The sequence below is a fragment of the Notamacropus eugenii genome, chromosome 5, assembly GCF_028372415.1.
Source record: "Notamacropus eugenii isolate mMacEug1 chromosome 5, mMacEug1.pri_v2, whole genome shotgun sequence".
Taxonomy (NCBI): domain Eukaryota; kingdom Metazoa; phylum Chordata; class Mammalia; order Diprotodontia; family Macropodidae; genus Notamacropus; species Notamacropus eugenii.
The window spans coordinates 267,196,319-267,223,674 of record NC_092876.1 but is presented as its reverse complement, the minus strand read 5'-3'; the positions used below and the strand labels follow the sequence as shown (position 1 = coordinate 267,223,674).

General features: G+C 33.2%; 1 protein-coding gene across 9 annotated transcripts in view; it reads left to right on the top strand.

Annotated features, from left to right (window-relative positions):
- PGAP1 (post-GPI attachment to proteins inositol deacylase 1) overlaps positions 1-27,356 on the top strand; it is a 115,858-nt gene that overhangs the window by 55,396 nt on the left and 33,106 nt on the right. For 8 of the 9 annotated variants that reach the window (XR_011967745.1, XR_011967743.1, XR_011967744.1 and 5 more), the window contains 10 exons: positions 1,046-1,092; positions 1,649-1,700; positions 2,653-2,730; positions 4,915-4,990; positions 7,259-7,297; positions 9,589-9,662; positions 9,760-9,811; positions 10,318-10,390; positions 11,105-11,213; positions 13,281-13,319. Coding sequence is in view for 6 of the 9 variants with exons in the window: in XM_072612764.1 (XP_072468865.1) it covers positions 1,046-1,092; positions 1,649-1,700; positions 2,653-2,730; positions 4,915-4,990; positions 7,259-7,297; positions 9,589-9,662; positions 9,760-9,811; positions 10,318-10,390; positions 11,105-11,213; positions 13,281-13,319 (639 nt within the window). In the remaining 3 variants the exon portion in view is untranslated. The remainder of the gene's footprint in view (positions 1-1,045; positions 1,093-1,648; positions 1,701-2,652; positions 2,731-4,914; positions 4,991-7,258; positions 7,298-9,588; positions 9,663-9,759; positions 9,812-10,317; positions 10,391-11,104; positions 11,214-13,280; positions 13,320-27,356) is intronic. The other variant, XM_072612761.1, reaches the window with a different exon arrangement.

Sequence of the window (27,356 nt, the reverse complement as noted above, 5' to 3'; positions counted from 1 at the left end):
TTGATTTATTGGCACTGAGTTAGGTACTGAGGCTTAGGGTTAGGTATTAACTCTTCAGATTGATGAGACATAGGCACATAGGTCTAGAACTGGAACAGACTTCAGAAGCTTCCTCTAATGCAACCCTTACCTTTTACAGGTGAGAATAGTAAGGCCTAAGGAAGTTAAATGACTTGCCCAGGGTCACATGGACATTAACAAGTCCTTGCTCTCCAAAAGTTTATAATCTAGTAGAATATTTTGGCTGCATGACTTTTTGCAGAGTTTATCATTATTTTTGTGTTTGTCTCTGTTCTCATGGTTGACTTATTTATTGATTTCCCAGGCCTCTCTGTTCTAGTCTGCCAACTGCCTTAGTTTTTCTAGAATTTCACAGTTATATCACACTTTATATGAAGTTATTTATCACTTTGTTCTTCATGCATTTCTTTTATCGTCTTTGCTTGTGGTTTACTCCATTTAAATTCATTCTGCAGCTGAAATAGAATATTCTATTATTTCGTCTCCTTAAATGGCTAACACAGTCATATCCTGTTTTGATGAGTATTGCTTCAGTTTTAGTATGCTGAATATATTTTAGGGCCAAATGTGGCATACTTGCAATATTGATAAAATTTATCAGGAAACTGGATTTAATGCCTTTTGTAGGTTTAGGATGAAAAACTGCTTAGGAGATTAGATGACATTATAGCCAAGGACACTCTTGTCTAGGAATTTGATGTCCCATTAATACCAAACTTTTCTGCCAGCCTTCCACAGCACATCTTGACTTCTCTTCCCTCTCACCCTCCAACCATTTAAGTTCCTCTTTTTTTGTTAAATCATGTAAGATACATAGTAGGTCATCCTACTGCTTTAGAATTCCTGCCATTCATGTCTTCCTCCCTCCCAAGCATCCTGGGTGGAATTCTAAGTAACAGTATCCTTACCTTTGTTTATGTTGCTTCTCCACTCAGTCTCTAGTGGATTTTTAAAAAGTTAATGTTGCCTTTGTCCTTATTTTAACTCTATTTAACAGTGTGTCTTGTTTTGTGTTAACTGACAGGATACACATAGTTGGATTTATGGCTGTATAAACAGTGTTTCTATGTGGTGAGTATGTTATATTGTATTAGAAATGTATCACTTTGCCTCCATTTAGAATCACTTAAAGACCAAAATTTAAGCTTTTTCCCCAATATAAATTAAATATTCAGACCCATAAGATTGTGTTTTAAAATAGTTTAATGTTACATGTATAGTGGAAGAGTGCCAGACTTGAAGTCAGAATGACCCAGGTTTGAGTCTTCATTCCAACACTTAATATCTATGTGACTTTAGACAAGTATCTTAAACTCTTCGCTTTTGTTAAATGAAGATTATAATACTCTCACCACCTTACCTCCAGGAATGTTGGGAATAATGAGATTTATAAAACTTGAAATGCTATATGATTGTTACAAATTACATAATTCGTGATGGTTGTTTACAGATGTGTTACCAATTTTAAATTTGTGCCATGGTTTATTTGCTAATTCTTTCTCATTCTTGCTATTTGTTTACCAGTTGGTTTTGGTTTTTGTTTTTCTCATATGCAACTGTTCTATTCATCAGAGTCTAACTTCAGGTAGTTTTCTCTTTTAACAACTTTGTAATGGTTCATTTATAGTACTCAGGGTGTTGACCTGTCCTGGAAGAGTGAACTACTGCCAACAATGAAGGTAAATGATACCTTTTTAATTTTGGTTCTTCCTGGTAAAAAAAAATACTTTGGTATATTTGTAAATACTTTGAAAAGATATTGCCACACGTAGTTTTAATCTATCTTGGTATTAAGTACTTCCTGCTATTATATAGAGTAGCCTTATAGAAACATTTTCTTAAGGAATATTAGAAACATTTTTTGTTTCCTTTTATTATTTTCCTGGTTAATTGCATATCTGTTCAAATAAATCTTGCAAATAATTTAATGGTTTATTTTTTTTTGTTAATAACCTATTATCCCACTGTTTCTCCCATAGTTAATTTTTAAAAAACAATAAAAATTAAGCCATTCAGTTTGTGAAGCCATTCCCCAATGAGAGGATACCCCCTTAGTTTTCAATTCTTGCTACTGAGGAAAGTGCTGCTATACATATTTTTGCACATATAGGTCCTTTTCTGCTTTCTTTGAGGTATAAAACTAGTAGTGATAGCTAACTCCATTTGTCTTGGATATGGGACCTTTACCAGAGAAACTTGTTGCGAAGATTTTTTTCTCAGTTACCAGCTTCAATTTTTACAATATTGTTTCAGAAAAACTTGTTTTACATTTAAAAATCTATAGTAAATGAGTCAAATTATTTAATGTAGTTATTTCAAATTGCATTTAACTTACCATGCTTACAATGAAATATAAAGAACACAAAGGTAAAATTCCTTTTTTGGTCTTGAATACCTAAAGGTAACATTTGTGGAATCTTTAATCAATATAATTATTAGGAACTTGGTTTCCAGTTATTTTATCATTATTGATCATTTAAACATGCCATCAAGGAAATCTTATAAAGTTCCAAATAAAATTTGGAGGCTCTGTCATAACTATGAACATAATTCATATATGTTTAAAGCAAAGTTTTATAGCATATATCAAGCTATTATGCACCTGATTGAAACCATTCTCATTTGTTTTAGACTTTCATGCTGAAGCTCCAAGATTTTCCAAGATTGTCTCATGTTGTTGTTTATGTACCATCTACTAATGGAAATAAGGTAATAACAGTTTTTAAACATTCTCAACTTATCTGTTAATGTAAAAATATTAATGGAAATAAAATATTCTAATTATATTTATGATAGTTATATAAAAATTTTAAAATAACCTTTTATAAAATTATATTTGGTGATTGTATTTATTTTTTCTTTGCCTCTTTGCAAATAACAAGATGTGCACCATGTGTATTTGCAGCACTGTTTAGAGTCATAGAAAAGCATTAATTCCAATTTTATTCTAATTCAACTTTGAATAAAAATCCTTATCCAGGTGGGAACTTTCAAGTTACATTTTTCTGCCTTAGAAAGGTTTGCAAGGAAAATTCTCAGTCGTAAAGTCTTACCAAGTTCCTATATTAGATTCATTATTTTCTTCTACTTAGCTTAAATCAGAGAGGATTCTTCAGCTGCATTAATTTAATAATCCTTTTTTTACTTTCCTGTTCACTTTTTACGTTTAGGACTTTTTAATTTTCTACTACTTCTACTGCTACTAATAATTTTTATAAATACATTTTGTTGATATCTTTTGGTTTTTTGCATTGCCTAAATTTCTTCTTGTATCCTCTTCCTTCCCCCTCCTAGAGAGTTGTCCTGTATGGGCTATAACAACAAAAGAGGGAAAAAATACCACCAAAACTTATGGTTATGTTTTTTTTTAATCTCACAATATGTTCCCATGTTCCATGACCATGGACTTCCCACTCCTTCCCCTTAAACTTACACGAAGAAGTAGGGAAAGGTATTGTATCATATCTCTTCTTTGGGGCCAACCTTGTTACTTGTAACTTTTCAGCATTCGTTTTGATTGTTTTGTGGTTGTTCTTTCCATTTCCATCCCTAGATATTGTGTTTATTGTTTTCTTGACTATTCTTACTTCATTTTCTGTCTGTTCATGTAGTCTGGGCTTTTCTGTATTCTTAGGTGTTTCTCACAGCACATTATTTTCTTTAGTCATTACCCAACTGTTGATTATCTACTTCGCTCTCAGTTCTTTACTAACAAAATGCTGCAATAAAATGTTGTATATAGAGCCTTTCTTACTACTCAATAACTTTCTTGGAGTGTATGTATAGCATATACTCTGGGCCAAAAGATAAGAACATTTTAGCCCCTTAATTTGCTAATTTTACTTAATTCCAAATTATTTTTCAGAATTGCACTGATTCACAGGTCCACCAACAATACATTAGTATGCTTATCTTTCTACAATTCTTCCACTTTGGTTCTTTCTGTGTTTTGCCTTCTTTGCCAATTTGCTGGATGTGGGGTGTAACTCGGGCTTGTTTCAATTTGTGTTGCTTTAATTATCATTGATTTGGAGCATTATTTCATATGGTTTTTGGTAGTTTGCAGTTCTTCTGTTTAGACTTAACTTCTCTATATTCTTTGACTACTTGTCCATGGGGGAATGTAAGATCCCTCTCTTCCAAAATGTGTTTCAATTCAGATAGATTTAAATGATTTTCCAGCCTTTACTCAAATTTCAACAATTTTTTCTTTAGGAAGTTCCTTTAATTTCTTTCCATTTACTGACTTTTTTGTCTTACAATAAGCACTATTATCCTGAAGTATTCCTTAATTATAAGACCAACCATATACAACTGATCTACAAGTTTGCAAAAACCTTTTATGGTTTGTGTTTTGGACGCACTGCACACAATAGATGTTTCTTTTAAGTGTATAAATCAAGCGACCTTTTCCTTTTGACTTAGATATTCAGTAAAACAGTCTGTTCATTTATAATTCATCCTCATATGTTAGTAGCTCCTAAAGTACTTTTGATATTCTCTCCCTTTCCTCTTTCTGATCCTGTCTGCCAAGTATGTGATTATTTATAAACTAATACTCAAAAATAATAAGCAAACTTGCTATTTAAAGATATATTGCCATTTCTCCTTTTATAATGAACATAACTTTAATATTTGGGGAAAGTTAAGTGGAATGTGTAGTATAAAATTTTCTTAAAAGTTGGTGCACCTTTAATAGAAGTTTTTTTTTTTTGCAACTTATGTTGATTGTTATGTTGAGACAGTTAAAGATCATTGGTATCATTGATATAACTTGGTTAGAGGCTGAGTTTTGTAAACTTTTACAGTGACTTTTTGTTTGGTTACCACCTTTACTATAAGGTCAGTTTTACCAGTAAGGTTTTTTTGTATGTGTGTGTGTTTTCCTCCCAGTTTGTTGTGGACTGTGAATTTTTTCAAATAGAGTTACGAACTGTACACCTTCCTGTAACTCATCTCTTTTCTTTTGGTAGGTATCTTATTTCTGCAAATCTTGAAAACTACTTTTATTTGTAACATATTGTCTTTAACAGATTATTTTATGTTTTATAGTTTCAAAGTATCTTTTACCTGTGTCCCGGATTCCTTCTGACGAGTAAGAGGCACTGGAGCCTGCTTCCTTATGTTGTTAAAGATTGTTATTTAACTGAGGCAGCGTAAAAACTGTTTAAAGCAAACATCATAATTATGCCTCTCCTGGGGATGGTGACGTAGGAAGGGTTCTCACCTTATATGACTTCATTTGATGCTAATACTACCCTATAAAATAAATAGGACTGATATTATTCCCAGTTTACAAATAAGAAAACAGAGGCTCAGAGACAATGTGATTTGCACAGCTCCTAAATAACAGCACTTAAGCTTGAATCCAGGTCTCCTCAATGGCTTCCTGTTTTCCTTCTACCATACTACCATACCTGTGTAAATATCAGAAGTGGCTATGAGTATGAATACTCTTGTCATAATGAGTCAGTACTTTGAAATGACCTTTGTCTTTCCTTTATAATAATTACATTGATTTGCAAATTACATTAAAAAGTGTGTGAATCTGATTTTTTAAAATTAATTTTACTTTTACTTATGTTCTTGCTCTATGTTGACCCTTTATGAGATCTTCATTTTCCTCACAACTTTACAAGATATATCTAAAATGTTCTTTGCATTCTATATGAGAAAAAAAGTGTTATTTGAAAGAGAATCCTGTTTTTAAGTTAAGCCTCATTTTTAAAAAAAATACTAAGATTAACTCTTAATAAGACTATGGTATCCCATTATATAATTTCTCAAAAAATGATGTGGTAAAATTTTTAACTTGATAAAATTAATTAATCTACATTTTTAAGCATGTGTGTATATGACTGAAAAGTTAGTGTAGCTCATTATTTGCTTTTAAATGAAAAGGGAATAAGATGTTCAAGTTTTTAAATTTAAAGATACTAACCCAAATAAAATCCTAAAACTTAGATCAAAGAAATCAAGACACTAAAAGAAACTATACAGAGTTGATTGTAGTGTCATATATCCCCTGTAGTAGTTTTTTGACTGTGTGAGGTCAAGCATACAAGTAGATGATATATAGGAATTCAGTCCCTCATTATTTCTCCTTGGTATTTTTATAGCTATACGTACAATTTTACATTCTTGCTGAATTTTATCTTGCTCTTATTGGACATTTCTTCAATTTGCCAAAGATATTTTTATTCTATTCCTTAATTTTTATCCTAATTCCTTAATCCTCTTCTCTAAATTGTTCACTATATTTCTAAATTAATGTAATAACCTTTAATATAAATTCTGTCTAGTTGCTTATCCATGCCCATGGCTTTTAAAAATATTTCTGTTAGATTCAGAAGGATATTGTACCTCTGATGTAGCTCCTTTTTCCTGTTGAAAACTTCTTGTGGTAATACCCTGTAAAATTAAAAGGTTATTGCATTTTTCTTTGAGTAATCCAGATTTCAGCAGGTGCTAGATTTGGACATAGGGAAACTAGGAGATACATTGGATAGAGAATTGGGCATGGAGTCAGGAAGGCCTGAGTTCAAATTTCCTCAGACGCTTATAGCTATGTGACCCTGGGCAAGTCACTTCATTCACCCTGTTTGCCTCAGTCTCTTTATCTGCAAAATGAGCTGGAGAAGGAAATGGCAAATTATTCCAGTATCTTTGCTAGGAAAACCCCAAATGGGGTCATAAAGAGTCAGATACAACTGAAAAGCAGCAACAGATTTGAGCGAGTCATTTACTCTATGACTATTTCTCTGTCTTCAGAGTGGGGTTAATAATACTTACATCCTGTGAACTGACTTCTGAGCCTCTTATATGTTCAGCCTGTGGTAAACAAGTTTTTGAAAAGTGTAACCTGTGACATAATCTATCAGACTGTTGTCCAGTAAACCCTGACTTTTATACCAATCTATGCCTTAGTAACTTTCCTTTATATACTGCCACCATTGAAGTCTCTAAGTCAGTTTTCTTTCTTCATCCATGAACTGGGCATCAAGGACATGTTTGGAGAAAAAGACATTTCAGGAATGTTTTCTTGTGGAAGAAAAACTTGATCTAGAATCAGAGAACCTGGTTTCAAATACCATTTCTGTTTACTTGCTACCTGTGTAGCAAGTCACTGAATCTTTCTGGGCCTCAGTTTCCTCGTATTTAAAATGAGGGAGTTGGATTAGAGCTATCTAAAAGTAGAATATGTTACCTTAAGTGGTAATGGATTTTCCTTCCTCAGAAAAAAGTGTCCAGGCAGAATTTGAAGACTACATATTAGGTATGTTATAGAGAAAATTCTTATTCTTTACAAATTGACCTAGATAACCTCAGAGATCCCTTATAAATCTAAGATTTTGTGACAAGATAAAACATGAAAGCATAGTATTTAAAAGATAAATATGGAGGCTATTCACTTTCATGATGACTCAAAAGAGAAGTTACGTTTAATGGTTATGTCATTTTTCCCAATTAATTGCCAAAGGACAAATAGAAAACCCTACTGAAACTAAGATTTATTACTTCTGTTACAATTCCTAAGTTTTTTTTTTAATTTCTCAGTGAAGGAAATTATTTTTCTCTGAATTCAAGAAGTAATGTTAATTTCATTTGCTACGGAAATGTAGCTTTAAAAAAGTCCTTTTTCCATTTTTAGCATTGTTCATTCAAAATGTATATTTTGTCTACTGCCTCACATAATATGGTATGAATAAGTGTTTCCCAAACTAAGTTGAACTGAACAGTTGTGGGCTTTGAAATACAGTGACAGAACCTTAAAATTCTGGTTCAGGGACTGTGAAAATGGTATCTCTCAGGAATAAAGGAGGGTTGGGAACATTTGAGAGCAAGTTCAGCGAAATTAAACTTATTTTTATGTAATGAATTTTGCACGTAAGAATTTCACATTAAATACTTTAGAGGGAAGCATTTTTTATTGATATTTTATCATGAAATCCTTTTTTTTCATAATTTGTGGAGCATGAAGACTCCACAGAATATAGTTTGGGAAATGTTGACATGGAAGATGACTGAACTGTGAGGACACTTGAATTTGAGTTCTAAGCATTTGGACAAATCACATCAACTCTCGAGCTTCAGTTTCCCCATCTATAAAATGGGGATAGTTCTTGCACTGCCCACGTCAGTGTTGAGGGTCTGGTCAGTGTTATGGGTCCACTCATAACAGGTATGAAAACTCACTGAAAATTACAAGTGCTATACAAATTAATATGTTATCAGTCCTCCGTGACTTTTCAGTAAACAAACCTAAACCTTTTTGGCAATATGAATTCTCCAAGTGTTTTATCAAAATATCTTATAACCTCCCTTTTCTGTTTTGATTTAAACATTCCTTTGTCATAGTTATGTCAAAATTCAAATATTTCTTTTTAAAAAATCAGAAACATGTATAACCAATATTCCCACCTAACATAACGAATTTTTGTCTAGAAGTGTTTAAGAAATGATTTTCTATTTTCTATTGTCATTTGTCTCTCACATATTATAAGACAAATGTGTCAAACACGAGGACCACATGTGGCCAAGTATGGCCAAACCTGATTAAATTGTAATTGAGAAATATTTAACAAAATGAATAAAAATACAACAAAACATAATAATACATTTTAAAACTGAGTCCATATACAGCCTGCAGGGATCCTGCTGTACAGTTAGGGTCCCCCATTTCTATTCTTTGTTTGATACCACAGTTGTAAGAGGCAAAGAAATGGGGCTCTTTGTGTTTGAAAGAGCTTTTCTATTCCAGGCTTTATCACTTGTACAGAGAAGTCTATACCTGCCTACAGTAGGACCTGTATGATGTTAACTGAGAAGTTTCCTTTCCCGGGTTTCAATTTCATTGTCTGTGAAAATGAGAGATTCCTTTTTCAGTTTTTCTGATTTTCTCTCAGTTCAGGATATTTTCTTATAAAGCAGAGCCTTACTTATTAAGACTATTTGGAGGAAAGAATTATCTTTATTATACGTTATATTGAATGCAACAGGAACCAATCAGATGTTGCCTGGTAGAAGTGCCACTTTAATGAAAAAAAGTAATTTGAATTATTATCAAAGGGCCAACTCAAACAGTTTTGGCTTCAGCTTATTTGGCAGGTTTTTATGTGTAAGTGAACACAAAAAAAAGTTTTCTCCCTCTAATAGGTAAACATTCCCTTTCCAGTATTATTTTTATCGGCTTTTGTGTAGTAGACTCCTAAATACGTATTACGAAATATTATTAGAAATAATAATATTAATAATAATTAATAATAATAATAATAATTAATATTATTAGAAATACGTATTGCGTATTTCTTGAGTGATTTATTTGCTTATTAAATAAGCAGGTTCCTCTTTTTTAGAAATTGTTCAAAGGTAAATCACAACACAGCACCTGTTGATAGTAACACAAATACCAACTTAGTAATAACCAATCTAGATACCTGTTCTTAACATATCTTTCTTAGCTGTTTTTAAAAAATAAATTTTATTACTGTGTTGACTTATTATTTTTCAAAGTCTGATTCTTTGGTAATCATTCTAATTCAAACCAAATTTTAATTAATTCAACAGGGTTAACTTCAAGGCAGATCAAATTAAATTCAAATGGCTTATTCTACACTGTACCAGTCATGAACTTTGGACAGGTAACAATTCTAAGGGAAGAAAAAAGAAAAACTTTATATTTCCTATTTGAGGTATGTAAATAAATGAGTAAATTTTTCTTTTCAAAATTGTGCTTAGATATACCAAGCTTTCAAAATGGAAGTAAAGAGTAAATGCGCATCAACCAAAGGTAATTTTAATTCCCCTAAAATAAGATGTACAATCTAAGCTTGCTTGTTTTGATTTTTCTCAAAATGCCAGCTTTATATGTTTCCTTAAAATTGAAAAATATATAGGAGATTTGCAGTCACATTAGATATGTTTTTAACTTCAGAGTTTAGGGAATACTATGGTTTTTTAGACTTTATAATAGCGAAATTTTAGCTATTTGGCAGTTTTCCAGTCTTTTAGTACTATTGAATTAAATCAACAAGTATTTATTATATTCAAATATGTTAATTTATAAAATCATCATAATTAGGAATGTTTTTATATAGGAATGTTTTATAATCTTTTGTTAGAACTAGTAACATCCCTGATCCTAATTATGATAATGATTAGAGAACTTGTCTTTTGGCCAAGTAGAAATTGTCAAAATCTTTCATACATTTTATTTAGATGTGATTTTGAACTACAGTAGATTATCTTAATTTTGATGATATGGTAATAATTGATGACATATTTTTCTTATTTTAGTTTCAGTAGAAAAAACCAATGTCTTTAGACTCCATATACCTTGGTACCATGAAGATTTCATGACTATTTCAAAGTAAGTGTCTGAAAAGATTTATCTTGGAATTGGTGTTTTCCAGGTAGCTTATATGCTGTCTTGGTTTATTCACTAAAAATCACACAGACAAATCTCAGGGTATATCGTTAAGAAGTATTCTTTATTTCCTCTGATACTTTGCTTTATATATAATATTGTCAGATATGATTAACTTGATTTGGAGAACCAATCACCACTAGAGGAGAGGAACTTTGTGTTTATGTATTCCTAGTATCTAGTACAGAGCTTGGCAGTGTAGTAGTTGCTTAAGAATTGTTTGTTGAATGAATAGATGAATGAGAGATAGTATGGCATAATAGAAAGGCATGGAAAAATGGAAAATTTTAGACCTGGAATAAAGGGTGATCTGTTTTATTGTCTTTGTGAAAATGGCTTTTCTAAGCATTAGTTTCCTCATCTGCAAAAGGGGATACTATCTATAACTCCTATTTCATAAGATTGTAGTGAGAATAAAATAAAGTAATATAGTTCCTTGTAATCCTTGACATGATACAGAAATACGACTACAGTTATTCATGTGAATTGTTTCCAAACAATCCAGTGAAAATATCCACTTTTTTCTATGTCTTCTTTTCAGATGTCATCATCAGCTCCACCCTAGCTGTCAGCCTTTAGTTTATTTTGTTGGTTAATATCCATTGCTCTTACTATTTATGTTATATTAAAAAATGAATAATTTGCTTCTCATTTCAGAGCCCCAACTTCCACAGAAATTAATTTAAAACTTCATGTTGCACAACCAGAAAATGATAGCCATGTAGCTGTGTTCCATATGTTTACATCATCAGAATGTCGCTATGAGGTAACATAAATTCGTAATTCTTATTACACATAAGGGAAATTTATTTGTGTTATATTTGATATATTTTTATAATTTATTCAGTTAATTGTCTAAAGCAGTGGTGTCAAACTCAAATAGAAACAGAGCCCTTGCAAGTTACATATTGACTTATAAAACCATAGTTAGTATTATATTGTATTTTCATTTATTTTGCTTTTCAGTTCTCAGTTTCACTTAAATCAGATCCTGGTACATCTGAGAAACTTGACACCTTCTATCCGACATCTCTGATCTAAAAGCACACAATATTGTTATGGTCATTTTAAATAAAAGCTCATGTGATACAGTCCCTTAGTTGTGTCCTTGGCATCTTTAATTTTGTCTCTTAATATCATCTTAGTTTTTCCTGAATTAAATAAAAATAAAGTAATAGTCATAAAATGAAATATTAATAATTTATATTATTTTATAATAGTGATGCCATGTGTAGATATAAAATATTTTCCAAGTGTTCTCAACTTTGCTTTTAAACTAAACATTTGGTTTCTTTGTAAGAACTCCCTTAGGATGAGTAAAAATTGATATTAAGTGCCATGGAATGCAATTAATTTCTTCCTTCCTGAATGGTAGATTCTTTGAGAGAAGGGACTTATTCCTTGGTTAAAATAAGGACAGTATCAGTGACTTAATTTAGAAGTCTTAGAGTTGACCAAAGGTAAAATGAATAAATGGCTTTATAACGTACAATATATTGTAGTTTTGTAGAAAATCTTAAATTCTTAAGATACTTCTGAAATATGAAATATTTTTGTAATGTCACATTTTAAATGTGTTCTCTCAATAACATTTCATTTTATAAAACACTAACTTAACTAAATCTGAGTTGATAAATATGTAAAAAGAAAAATACTTGATTTTGTTATTAAATAATTTTGCTTGATACTATAACTGAAATTGCTGTATGCTTTTAAAAGCTTGCCAATCTTTATTAAAAAAAAAATGTAGGACACCTATTACCCTAAGTTAATTTTACTCTTCAAAAAAACTCTCTTTTCTCATTTTTAGTAATATAACATGAATTAATTTTCTAGGGAAATACAGGGAGAATTAATGATGAATTTACTCAAACGTGTATTTTAACCTTTAAATTTAGTCAACCTGGTACTATTTCTTTTTGACTTTGTATCTTGATGGAACACTTCTTATGAAGTTTACTCCAAATTAGCAGAATTGTATTATGCTACTTAGTATTGACTTTGGATGTTGAAGTAACTTGATTAGTTCACACATGACTATTTTTCCCTACAAAGATTTATATACTTTCTAGATTTAGTCATTTAGTGAGCTATATCAGTCATGATCATGTCTATGGAATAATGTATTTTTCAGGGTAACCTAACATAATTGTTAGTAATTACCAGATTGACTGCAAGGCACTTAATATTTTGTTCCCAGCAACTTTTGAAGACTATCTACTAGGTAACAGAAGGATTATAAACTGAATTACTGGAGGAAGTAACTATACCAGAGAAATTGAAAATCACTGAAGTATTGAAGTACTGTATATATCAATTTCCAGTTCCCATTTTCAAAGACATCAAGTGAAAAAAAAATATGAATGCCAGAGGCTCCAGAGTTGTCATGGTATGCATGCATCTCTGTAAATTATGGCAGAGAATTATAATAAGGTAAAAGAGGTTAAATTTTCTGTTCATGGTCACACAGCTGGTGTCAGCGTAAGGATCTGAACTGAGGTCTTCCTGACCACGAATTCAGCACTCTCATCATTATGCCACCCTACTCTTTGCCCAGAAATAACCCCTACATGTAAGTGTACACAGTTGCACATACTAGCTCTGTTTAAATTTGGATCCTTTAGACTGATAACCCTTCAAGATCTTGAAATACTTTTAGGGTTTTCTTTAGCTATAACCATTATGCCCATGAGTCATGAGTATCCTATAGCTGTTTGGAGGTATAAGTTTAATAGCTCTGGTTGATGCAATAAGTAAGAAGGTTTATTATAATAATTTCTTCACTGTATAAAAATAATCCTGACATGTTGTTGAAATATTTTTTTTTAATCAGATAACACTTAGGACTTCATTTTTACAAATTCTTGGACAGGTAAGAAATGTTTCTAGTTAATTACATTTTTTCTTGCTATATTTATTTATATCTTTGAAATGAATAAGAAATGACATCTGAACCCCATATGAATTAAATTCTTTTACTTTATCAGGTATGTAATATGAGGTGTTGTAAAGATGTTTTTATGTTTATTTGTCATAAGATTTAGAAATATTTTAGAGTTACTTTTTTACTCTTTTCTTTTAGAGGGGAGAAGGCAAGGCAATTGGGGTTAAGTAACTTGCCCAAGGTCACACAGCTAGTAAGTGTCAAGTGTCTGAGGCCAGATCTAAACTCGGGTCCTCCTGACTCCAGGGCCAGTGCTCTATTTGCTGTGCCATCTACCTGCCTCTAGAGTTACTTTCTACATATTGTATATTTTGGTGAGCAGAAGAGATGAAGAATTTTATTCTTTGTGAATATATTGAATCATCTTGAATTTACTTGTGCTGCCCTTATAGAATTCCTGGACAAGGGTTAGGGAACCTGCAGCCTTGAAGGTGACACGTGTCCCTGTAGGTCCTCAAGTGTGGCCTTTTGACTGAATCCAGACTTAAATCCCCTTAATAAAAAGATTTGTTCTGCAAAACCCAATGACATATGTACAGTTATTCTCTTTTGAGAGGCTAAATGATTTGCCTAAGATCACATAGCTAGTAAGGTTTTTTTTAATTTTTATAATGACTCTTTAATAGTATTTTCTTTTTTTCTCAATTACCTATATATCAAGACAGTTTTTAACATTTATTTTTACAAGATTTGACTACCAAATTTTTCTCCCTCCCTCCCCTCTTCTCAAAATGGGAGGCCATTTGAAAAAGGTAATACATGTGCTATCATGATAGTAAAATGTATTTCCGTGTTAGTCACAGTTGTGAAAGAAGACACAGATTAAAAGGAAAAAAAAACATGAAAAAAAATAAAGTAAGTGGAAAAAAAAGTATACTTCCATCTGCATTCAAAGTCCATTAGTTCTTTTTCAGGATGTTAACATTTTCCTTTGTGAGTCCTTTTCATACTTATCTTGGTTCACTGTATTACTGAGAAAAGCTGTGTCATTCATAGTTGATCATGACACAACGTTGCTGATACTGCTCATTTCACTTTACACCAATTTGTACAAGTCTTTCCAGGTTTTTCTGAAATCTGTTCGTTCGTCATTTCTTATTGCACAGTAGTAGTCCACTATATTTATGTGTGTGTGTATATATATAATGAATATATATGAACAGTCTGTTCAGTCATTCCTCAATGGATGGGCATCCACTGAGTTTCCAATATTTCACCACCATGAAAAGGGCTACTATAAATATTTCTGTACATATAGATCCTTTTCCATTTTTTTATGATCTCTTTGGGATACAGACCTAGTAATCATGTTACTAGATCAAAGAGTAGGCATAGCTTGGTTGCCCTTTGGGCATAGATCCAAATTGTTCCCCAGAATATTTGGATCTGTTCACAACTCCACCATCAGTGCATTAGTGTCTCAATTTTCCCACATCTTTTTCAGCACTTACCATTTTTCTTTTTTGTTATGTTAGCCAGTCTGATAGATTGAGGTGTTTTAATTTGCGTTTCTCTAATCAGAGTTGTTTTGATTTGCATTTCTCTAATCAATAGTGATTTAGAGCATTTTTTATATGATTATAGATAATTTTGATTTCTTCATCTGAAAACTGCCTGTTCATTTCCTTTGACTATTTATCAATTGGGGAATGACTTGTATTCTTATAAATTTGATTCAGTTCCCTATATATTTGAGAAATGGGGCCTTTATCAGAGATACTTGCTGTAAAGATAGTTTCCTAACTTTCTGCTTTCCTTCTAATGTTGGTTGCATTGGTTTTGTTTGTGCAAAAGGTTTTTAATTTAATATAATCATAATTGTATATTTTACTTTTCATAATGCTTTCTGTCCCTTGTTTGGTCATGAACTCAATTAACTTTTCTTTTAAGAATTTGAGTGCTTCACCACTTGGTGCATATATGTTTAGTATTTATATTACTTCATTGCCTATGATATCTTTTGGCAAGATATAGTTTCCTTCCTTATTTCTTTTAATTGAGTCTGATTTTGCTTTTGCTTTGTCTGAGATCAGGATTGTTACCCTTGCTTTTTTTACTTCAACTGAAGCATAATATATATTACCTTTATTCTTTGTGTATCTCTCTACATCCAAAAGTGGGCAACCAGGATGGTAAAGGTCCTCAAGTTTCTGCTACATGAGGATTAGTTAAAAACCTGAGCATGTTTATTCTGCAGAAGAAAAGAGTTGAAGGTGCAGGAGTGGGATAAGAGGACAGGATAGTTCATTTAAGTATTCAAAGGGTTGTCACATGGAAAGTAGCATTATACATATTCTGTTTAGCCCATCAAGACAAAACTAGGAACACGGGGTAAAAGTTGCAAAGAGACAGATTTCTTTCTTGCAAGAAAATACTTCTTAACCATCAAAGTTTTCTAAAAATGGAATGGTTTTCCTTTGGAGGTAGTAAATTCACACACAGATGAATAATCACTTCTTAGAGAGGGTCCTTCTGGAGCCCCTTTCATATCAGTGATTCCATGATTCTTGTAGGGTAGAAATTCTAACCTGGCACCCATGAAGTTTTTTTTAAAAATATTTTTGATCATTGTATTTCAATATTCATAACTTGTTTCTATTGTCATCCTATGTATTTCCTATATCTAAAAATATTATTCTGAAAGGTAATCCCTAGGTTTCACCAGTTTGCCAAAGGGTCTATGACACAAAATGTCTAAGCACAGACTTATTTGGATGCCGGAGCTGTATACTGTCTTTATTTACAAATGTTTGTTTTATAGGGGGAACAGTGGGGCAGAATTGTCTGAAGTGTCATATTGAATGTCCACATTTGGGAAGTTTTTCCCCATTTCAAAGATTTTGGTTTTGTTCCTAGCTCTTTTTGTTGTTGTTGTTGTTCATCTTTTCTGAATCTTTGATTTTCCCTTCTTTTTCATATAGGAGTTTTTTGTCTTTTTTGCTTCTCTTTTAACAGATCAGCTTGCTTGGTGGATGTACTTTAATATGTAACTTAATTTCTAGATCTAAAAAATCTGTTTTTGCATGCAAAGTACGTCTGCCAATCTAGCAGTTCCCTTCCTTGCATTTTTTTGTCTCTTTTCTTTTATGTTTCACTCCAGCTGTGGAAGTGTCTTGGAAAGATGTCATTGGGCAACCTCTTGTAGACCTCAGTTTAGCAACAGTCAGCATATTTGCGTAATCTGGAACTGTTGTTGATGGAGCCAACCCAGTAAATGTACTGGATTGGTAGATGTATTATTAATATGAAGACCAGTTTACAGGTAAGACACCAGCCTGGTTATTCATTGAACTGTCCTTAGACAGAGGTACTTCTCTACATGTAAGAGAGTCTAAACACATGGAGCCAAACAACAGGAATGCTTAAAGGTTAGAAGCATTTTTACTTTGATTATCTTTAGCAGATATGCCTCTAATAAACTAAAGAGGTTCCAAAATTAGATTTAAAAGTCAGTTTATGTCTCATTTGGAATATCTTGAAAGTCTACTTATTTAGAGGACCTGCAAATTGTTTCTTTATACATGTGTGTTTTTATAAGACCTAAGTCTGAGATCATTTGTGGGAATCATTCCTGACAGGAATAGGTACTTGGGCCTGCCTTCATCAATATTCCAGTCAGTTGTATTTAGTAAAGCTAGAGAGACCTTAGACAAAATATTGATTCCATGGCCAATAAAGGTGCTTCGTGAGGAAATCTTACTTTTCATTTTTGTAATTATGGCTTTCTTAGATATAATATGATCTTGAAAATGTCATTCCAAAATGTCATTAACTGGTTCTACAGTTTTAATATCCCTCAAAGCTAATAAGGTTTTCCAGAAACTGTAGTCTCAGCTCTGTTTTTAGAAAAGTATTTTATGTCCTTGATAGCAGGTTACCTAGCCCTGGTTTTTCTGCTTTGTGGGAGGGCACTTGAGTTAGCCTATGAAACTCGTTTCTACTCTCGGAAAATATATTTGGAGGAGATTTTAGCTCTAATGACTATAAACTGATTTCCCTCAAATCATTTATATTTATGGTAGGAAAAAGGTAGAGGTTAAATTACCAGCTCCAGAGGAAGAGATCTTTAGAGTACTTCTAAAGAGTCTAACTGGAGGTGAGGAACCTGCAGCCTCAAGGCCAAGTGTGGCGTTCTAGGTTCTTGGGTGAAGCCTTTTGACTGAGTCCAAGTTTTACAGAAAAAAATCCTTTTATTAAGATGTTTTGTTCTGTGAAGTTTGGATTTAGTCAAAGGATCTATTAGGAAAGTTTCCCAAACTTCCAAAGGTTGCCAGAAGTTACAGAATTTTTCCCACTGAACACTGAAGAGAAATGATTGCATTTACTGCTATAATGAAAAAAAAAAATACTAACAGTATAGAATACAATAGACTCTAACCCAATTAGGAATAAGCAGATGCCACATTTAAACTGTTTTTAATGTTTAAAGTAAACATATTTTGAAGTCGTAGAGATACCCAACTATACTTATGTTATCTAGGTTCTACCAAATATTTTTATTTGATCTCCTCCTATCATAAAGATCTACTTTGGAAATCTGTCATATATATATTCTAAGAATGTCATTTAACAGTAAGTCAGAGAATTAAGGGAAAATTATTTATATGATTCAGTTATAATGAAATGTACTCTTTTGTTGAGATTAATATGAGCATAAGTAAGAAATGTATTTTTTCCTAATAATATTGGGCAAAATATATTATGAAAGATAATCAACTTATTACCTTAAGATTAGCAAGCAGGTGTAATTGAGTGGAGGCTGTAGCAACTCATGAAACAATTTATTAACATTTAGAAGGGATTGAGATCTAAGTCTGTGGTAGGCTATCGCACATTGACATAGTCATAGAAGTTTTGAAATATTTAAGTATGAGTAATAATGAACAAAAATTAACAAGTTGATATACCTAAAATACAATTAATCCAAGCACTTTTAAAGATGAAAAAGAAGTTAAATTTTTCCTAAAAGCTTTTATTAGGAAAATATATCATGCTGCATTTTTATTGTTTCTTATATGTATTTTGGTCTTGAACAGTGATTCTCTCCTTTCTTTGGAATTACAGTATCCTTTTATTTGATTTTGTGATAGTCCTTCTTGAAATGGTAGCATGACACATACTTATTTTATGAATTAAAATGAATTTTATTAACTCTGCCAGATATTTGGTGATACTTTTGGATGTATTTCTAGAATGCCACCTTGAGATTACGCTGGGATGACTTAATTTTTGTTTTCATAATCTTTGGATTGTCTCCATTTTGCTCTTCATTCAAAATCAGTCCTAATTTCTCATTTACTTCATCTTTGCCTTCATTTTTTCTGGTGCCATGGTACTCTGAATAGAAATAGGAGAAATATTAGGGAATTAGGCCAGTGTTCTTTTACTTTGCTATCTATCCCTGTCTCATAAAATTGAAGTAAGGGAAGAAATGATTATTTAGTTGCTGGTACAAGTGAATATAGTGAAGTAGATCTCTAAAATTGTGACTGAGCCATTTTTTTGTGTTCTTTTGTGTAGTTATAATTAATTGAAGCACTTCTAACGGTCTAGTAGGAAAGTTTCCTAAAGTTTTCCAGAAGTTACAGAACTTTTCCCACTGAATACTGATGATTTCATTTACTGCTATGATGCAAAAAAAAAAAAAATGCCAACAAGATAGAATATAAATATAAACTTAATACAAAATGGGATATGATAAGTGCATAAGGGAAGTCTATAGCAGAGTACATCTCAGGAGAAATAGCACTTCCGAATAACTATGACCAAATATATAGAGGCAGAAGAGAACATAATGAATTTGGGAAATAGATATTCAGATGAATTATGGAATCTATGTGCATGGATTAGAGCCTGTGTGAAATATAGGTTGCTAAGACAGGTTGAAACCAATATGTAAATGACCACACAGTCAGTAATGGAACTCATAGGGACTCACAGTCTAGTGGGGGAGAGAGTATGTAAACATCTGTGCACAAGCAAATTATATAGAGGATAAATTGGAAATAACAAACAGAAAGAAGACAGTAGAATTAAAGGGGCTCAGAAAGGGCTTCTTGTAGAATGTGGGATTTTTGGTGGACTTGAAAGAAACCAGGAGGCAGAGATGAGGAAGATGCATGCCAGACATGAGAGACAGCCTGAGGAAATGGCCAGAATTAGTAGATGGAGTGTCTTGAGTGAGGAACAATTAGGAGGCTAGTGTCTTTATATCACAAGGTATGAGTGGGTGTGGGAGTGTAAGATACCAAAAGACTGGACAGAGTCAGCAAGTCATGAAGGATTTTGAATGCCAAACTGGATTTTGTATCTGATCCTGAAGGTTTTGGGAGTCACTGGAATTTGTTGAATGGGAGAAGAGAAAAAGAGGGAGTAGTAACATGGTCACGTCTATGCTGTAGGAAATTTACTTTTACAGCTGAGTACAGGATAGACCAGATTCAGAAGAAATTTGAGGCAGGCAGACTAACCAGAAGGCTATTGTAGTAGTGCAGGCGTGAGGTGATATGGACCTGTACCAGAATGGTGACAATGTTGGAAGAGAGAGGGGCACATATATATATATATATATATATATATATATATATATATATATATATATATATATATTCGGAGGTAAGTTCAGTTTTGGTCATATTGAGGTTAAGATGTCAAAGGGACAACAATTCAAGATGTCCAGCAGACAGTTGGAGATGTGAGATTGGAGGTTATCAATAGATATGAGAATCACATGCACAGAGGTGATAATTGAATCTGTGGGAGCTGATGAGATTATCAAGTAAATAGTATAGAGGGAGAAGAAAGAGGGCCTGGGACAGAACCCTGTGTGACACTCCTGCTTAGTGGTCATGACCCCGATGTAGATCTAGTAAAGGTGACTGAGAAGGAGTCACAAAGGTGGAGAACTGGGAGTTATCCAAAAAACTAGAGAGAACAGTGTTAATGGATGGCTACAGAGAGGTCAAGAAGAATGAGGACTGAGAAAAGCTCATTATATTTGGCAGTTAAGAGACTGTTAATAACTTTGGAAAAGGCAGTTTTAGTTGAATGATAAGTTCAGAGGCAGGGTTATGGAGAGTTAAGAGAGTGTGAGGAAAGGAAGGGGAGGCACCTGTTGTAGACAACCTCCTCAAAGAGTTTAGCCACTAACAGGAGGAGAAATATTGTACACAACTTATTTAGGATGGATTGATCCAGTCAGTTAACATTTGTCACTGTTTGCCAGACCCTGTGCTAAACACTGGGGATACAAAGAATGACAGAAGACAGTCCTTTCCCACAAGGAGCACCCTGTCTAATGGGGATGGGAGAAAACAGAACATAATAGCAGGATGGAGAAGGTACTCATCTTACAGGCATAAAGAAGTCTAGAGTGCAGCTACATGTAAAATAATGAGATGGCCCTGGGATCCCACCTTCAGAGAAGTTGTGGAGGAGCTCACCCCTGTCTACCCTCCACCTTCCCCAGTCAGAGGAAGGGAAGAGCCCCAGTGGCAAGGGAGGCTGAGAACCTGTACATTTCAGAGTTAATGTTCTTTGGGATGAAGATATTCTGGAGATTGTTGAGAACATGAAATGAAGAGAGACTGTCAGTGAAGTGCAGAAGAGGGTACGTGGGTGGGAAATAATGAGGGGCTTTTGAGGATGCAGGAGACATGGGTGTGTTTTTAGGCAGTAGTGAAGCAGCATGGTAAACTGAGAAGTTGATACTTTTTTCAGTAGGTAGAGATCCACTGAAGATTTTTGAGCACGAAAGTAACATGATTAGAGCTGAAAATTATTCTCATTGCTCTGTGTAGTCTAAATTTAAAGTGGAGATAAGACTGGAGGCAGAGACCATGCAGAAGACTGCTGTCGCTAATTTGACAAATCCGGATGAAGATTTTCCAACAGGCAGTGAGAGGTGTGACATCAGAGCAAAAGAAAAACGTCAGACCTGGAAACCAAGACCTAGATTTTATATTCTCAAGATGGTAGTTGAGGATAATGGTGTTCCATGAGTTCTTTTAACTAGAGGTGACAGTTATTATCATTTGGAAGTTAGAGTCAGGATTCGGGGATCAACACTTTAGATGTAGAACCTTACTGACTACCTTGAAAATGTCTATTTTTGGTGAAAAAGGATCGATGTAGATAAGTTAAAGCAAACTTATCACTTATAGTCAAAAAAGAACAGAAAGCATATTCTTTAATTTAAACCAATATTTATTCAGGACCTGTTGTATGCCAAAACGAAATGAAAGTGGTTACTATCCTCAAGGAGCTTTCACATTGATGGGGGGGAGGAGTAGTGCTACTAAATCCTCTCAAAAACTTACTGTCTTAGTGGTGGTGTATCACTGAGTTTCCTCATCTGTAGATAGAAAAGGGTAACAAATACCTGTAGTAGATCAAATGAGGTAATGCTTGTAAAGTACTTTGCAAACGTGAGTGATAGATGAATATTAGCTATTACTTAGTAATAAAGTAGAGGACGTGGGAAGAGCCTACATATAAGGGTCTGCTCTTTTGCTTGAAATAGTCTTGGAATTTTGAAAAATTGTATGTTTCTGCCTTTGCTAGAAGTGATATGGGATGAGGATGAATGACCTCAAGAGTCTATAATAATTTGAATAAACAGTGTATTCATCTGTCAGGGTAAGGTGAACACAATATCCAGAAGGCCTAGTTTGTGTTTTCCACTTGACAGATGTTAAAAATGCACTGAAGAGCTCGTTTTCTTTGTAGGGAAACTATAAGTCAGGTCTTTACATTTCAAAGATTGTGAATTGGACACTTGAAGGAAAATGTTATATGATTTTCATTGTCTGTAAATTGAGGCCCAGAGAAGTTACAGCTGTCCTAAGGTCACAAAGTTAGTTAATGGCAGAGCCTAGACTAGAACCCTAGATCTTCCTGACTCTCATTTTAATACTTTTTCTACCAAACTTACACCATTTACTTTTGAGTATTCAAGTGCAAGTTTAAGACTAATTTTTATACAGTAATACTCTCTGTCTTGTAAGAAATGAGCCCCAACAAGCTCCCAACTGTGAGACACATGCTCACCTTAAACACAGTCAAGAAAGTTTTTATTAATTTTTACATTCATTTACACCCCCTCACTCCCTGCCCCAAATGGACAGGTAGCTCCCAAGTAAGGCTACAGGAAGTCTGCAATTTGTTCAGACCAATGCAAGCCCTTTAAACTGTTCCAAGTTTGAACTTCCTCCATGCCATCTATTGGCCAGAAGTGTCCTGAACACCTCACTTCATGTTCTCTCTGATAGGCTTCCCCTCAAAGATCTTGTCAAGCCTGCACACAGATTTCTGTCCTTTTATCTGACCATGCTAGGTCACAACTCTGATTAACTAATATCACTCAAAGCTGGGAGGAGCTTTAGCCCTGTGGAAACAGAATTCCTTCTTTGTTTCCCACGGTGTGATGCTCAGATTTCTGGCATCCTTACCTTGCAAATCCCTTAGGAACCTGGAAATAAGAGAAATCTGTAAGCAGAAATAACTGTGAGAAGAATTGAAAATTAAAGAATGTGAATTGTGATTGTCCAATTAGTTCCCTGAGCCAGTGGTATATTCTTACTATTTCACAGTTTACTACAAAAACCTTAGAGACACTAAAACTGAATGAAAGAGAGAGAAACAAAAAGAAAGCAAAAAGGAGAATGGTGAGAACAGGCCAAAAAAAAGTCAGCAAGCATTTGTTATGCACCTACTGTGTGTGTGTGTAGGATTCCAGGGATAAGTCAACAATCAATAGTATTAAACTCTAATTATGTTCCAGGTACTATGGTTAAATAAAATAATCCCTGCCTATTAATGGGTGCAACAACATAAAAGAAGTAAGTATACATAGCATAGAATGAAGGCTAGAGGAGAAAACTGTTGCAGGAGGGGAGGGACAAGATTGGTGCTAGAGTTGAGTCCAGAGTGAGGGCATTAGGGACAGTGAGAAACTGATCAAGTGACCCATAGAAATACAGCCACCAAGTGGGAGAAGGTACCACCTCTAACAGTATTCTGGTAGGCTACTCCTCTGCTGCAGGGGTTCTTAATCGTTTTTGTGTCTTTGACCCCTCTAGCACTCTGATGAGGAAATTCGAAATAAAATACATAGGAATATAAGAAGAGCCAATTATATTGAAATATAGCAATCAAAACAGTAAAAAAAAAAAAAACAACAACAAAAAAGTTCCCATTATCTCAGGTTAAGAACCTCTCTTCCAGTGAAAGGCAAGAGGGAAAAATTTAGGTTGTATTGTTAAGAGTTGTGCTAACTTTAAAATAAATAAATAAAATAAAACAGAAGATTTCTATATAAAAATGAAAGGGTACATTTTAGTGGATCAATCAGAAAGAGCGTCAGGTCATATTATTTGTTTAGTCACCTAAAGCTATTAAGCATGGATTTTATATGGTTCATAGCTAAATTTAAACGTTTAACATGAGATTGTTGATAAATAAGTGTCCCTATCTTTTTCCTGAATTTTAGTTGAAAAGCCAAAATGCTTTTATGAATATATGCAGTTGTTGAGATCTTCATAGTTTTTCAAAATATTTTTAATAATGCACCTTTGTTTATAAATTTGTAAAAAAAAAATTTAGCACGCACACCCTGGTAAATACATATTTGTGCTAATATATTGTGTATATTACTAAAATGCACAGAAAGGAAAATTTTAAAGAGAAAAGATAAAGGTGAAGTAAAACAATATTAGTGAAACAAAGAGCACTGTATTGTACTAAAATATTACTACTATTTTAAAAATAATGCCTGTAAGATGGGTACCTTCCCCATCCTGTTATTATGTTCTGTTCTCTCCCATCCCCATTAGACAGTGTGCTCCTTGTGGGAAAGGACTGTCTTTTGTCATTCTTTGTATCTCCAGTGTTTAAAATGAATATGCTTCATTATTTTTGAAAATTTTCATTTAACACTTTTTGTGATATATTAAATAATAACCCAGTCTTATGTTATTTTGATACTTGGTTTTAATAGTTAACATAGCTTAAAAAATATACTTCACAAATATCCTAATAGGAAACCTGCATTGTTGGTTGTACTTGACTAAATTGTGTCATTTATTTTTTGTTCCTGTCCATTTAAAGGTTTTTAATTGAAGTTTGTCCACTAAATTTCCATCTTGCCTGTTATTAAGCAGTAGTTCTTAAAACTAATCAGAACTCCTTGCATTTTTATATTTTAAGTAAATAGCTTCAAAACCCATTTTTTAAACAAGTTAGAAAATTATGTTTTCAAGTTTGTGTGCACCTTTGAGAGTCTTTTCTAGGCAGCACACATTATTTTTGGCAACAAAAGCTTAGTTTTTAAATGCCATTCTGTCATAATAGCTTCATACTATTATTAGTAGTTTCTAAATGTACTATATACATTCAGAGTAAGGGGTTTTTGTTAGTAATACTGGGTATAAATTTGTATTTCAAATTATCTTGTATCTTGTGTTAATCTTACATGTATTCCAGATAATAATTGTGTTTTCTTGTTCAATAGAATTTCTTTTTCTTTTCTTCCTGAGTTTTGTTAGTAAAATTTTTAGTAATTTTTTTTATATTCTGCATTCTGCTACTATATTAAAGCTATTACTTGAAACTATTGCTTTTCATTAATCCTCTGGGGTTCTGTCAGTAAATCATCCTACCATCTGCAAAAAAATAATTTTACCGACTTTTTTCCTTGCTTATTCCTTCTTTTTTTCTTGTTTTATTGTTATAATCAGCATTTCTAACACTGCATTAATTAATAGTGGAGATGGTGGGAATCCTTGCTTTACACCTAATGTTTTTGAGACATTTTTTAGCATTTATTACAAATCATGCTAGCTGTTAGTTTCACATATATGCCCTAATCATATTTAGGAAAGAATTTCTTATTCCTTTGTTTTTAGTGTTTGGGGTGTAAATGATGGCTGTATTTTTCAAAAGTTATTGTTTATACTTTTCCTAATGTTGGATCATATTTGCAAGTTATAAAAATAACTGAGTCATATTTTTAAAAATTTCAATGATGTTACTACAGTATCTTTGCCACTATTTTATTTTATATTAATATATGTATATTTTCTGCTTCCTCTCTTCCTGATTTTACTATCAAGATTATATTTGTCTCATAAAACAAGCTTATTAAGATGTCATCTTTCTGGGATTTTTGAGAATCATTTTCATAGAACTTATTTCCTTTTTATAACTCATATTTATATAGTATTTTGAGATTTGCAAAGTACTTTATATATATTATCTCAATGGATCTTCACAACTCTGTGAGGTATGTGCTATTATTACTCTCATTTTACAGATTAGGAAATTGAGGCAGAGAAAGGATGAGTGACTTACCGAGGGTCACATGACTATGAAATATCTTAGGCAGGATTCAAGCTTCAGTCTTCCTAATTCTAAATTGAGCTCTATCTATTGTGTCACCTAACTTTCTCATTTAGTTTTTTAAGTACTTGATAAAATTCACGTATTTGTTCATCTTGGCCTGGTTTGTTTTGGGAGGTGGAAGCTTGGATTTTTGACTTGCTAAAAGCTATAACTTTCCTGCATCAGGCTAATTATATTATTTTCTGCTTTGTTAATCTGGGTATCCTATCTTTGTAAATTTCCATTTTATTCAGAAGTTTGGACAAGGAGTCACATATAATTGAGTTTAGTGGTTTCTGACAGTTTCATTTTCAACAGAAGGATGAAAGACCATCTATATTTGTTGTTTCCTTAGATTTCTTCTCAGCCATTTGCAATGTTGTCTAGTTCAGGGCTTCTTAAACTTTTTCCAAAATTGATTTAATGATTTTGTATATAGAATCAAAACACTGCAATTCATAACGTACAATAGTCTCGAATCTGAGCCAAGGTGTTTCTGGCAGCATTCATTGGCATTGTGTGGCATGACAGCGTGCAAAGTGCACATGTGCATTCGGAACCAAGGCTGCAGCGAAGTTGTGCGATGCAGCACGTGCAAGCGCTGCCAGAAGCACCTTGGATTCATTATGCATTTGATTTTGAATTACTTTTTGGTCCTTGCACATTCAGAAACCTTTTATTGTTGCCAACTCTTTCAAGACCCCCACAGTGAGCCACAGTTTCAGGGGTGCTGTTGTGGTTGACCTAGGAACGCTCATGTTTGGCAGTTACAGTTCTGGATCTAACCTAGGATGTTCCTCTTCAGTGGCATCCTATGAATTTTGCGTAGCTTTGGTTCTAGTACTTTTGGGCCATCGATATCTAAAAGTAGAGTATCCATGTTTTTTATTTCGTTAGATTTCTGGGAGGTCCTTGATTCTTTGTTAGTTTTTGAAACTGTTTTTCATATTGATTGTAACTGTCTCATGTGTTCCGAATTTGCTTTATAAATTATTTCTAGTATTTCTTGAACTATTACATTTTTAATTTTTTCTTTTCAAGAATTCCTCATTTTCAAGAATTCAACATTCCTCTTTGGCATTCAAGCACTCCAGTTTTACTTCCTTTCGTCTGTTTTGTTTTTTACATTGTAAACTTTCTAATTACTCTTGGGGGTTTTGTGGCCATTCCTTTTTCTTTTTTCAAATTCTGGTTGTAGTTTTTACATAATTTTCTTCTCTTGAATTTTATTCTGGGAGTATCCTAGACAATGGTATTTTTTCTTTACTCATTTTTTCACTCTCCACTCTTCCTCCATCCCTCCCCATCACTGAGGCTTCTGTTAGAATTTCTCTCCTTTTTGTTATTGTAGTTAGTGACTTCTTTTAAGCTCATTTGTTTTTCTGACTTTTTTGAGCATCTGAGAGAAAGCTAGGTAAATAGCTAGAGTACTAACTGAACATTTTCTTCCTTATTATTGGGGACTCTTTCTTTTTGGTCCTAGATAGCCCTGGAACAGAGCTGCTGAGTCCGTCTTTCATCCAGTGCTGGCCCTTTTCTTTTGTCTGGGTTATAATCCTTGTAAATTAGGTTTTGCTCAAATGGACC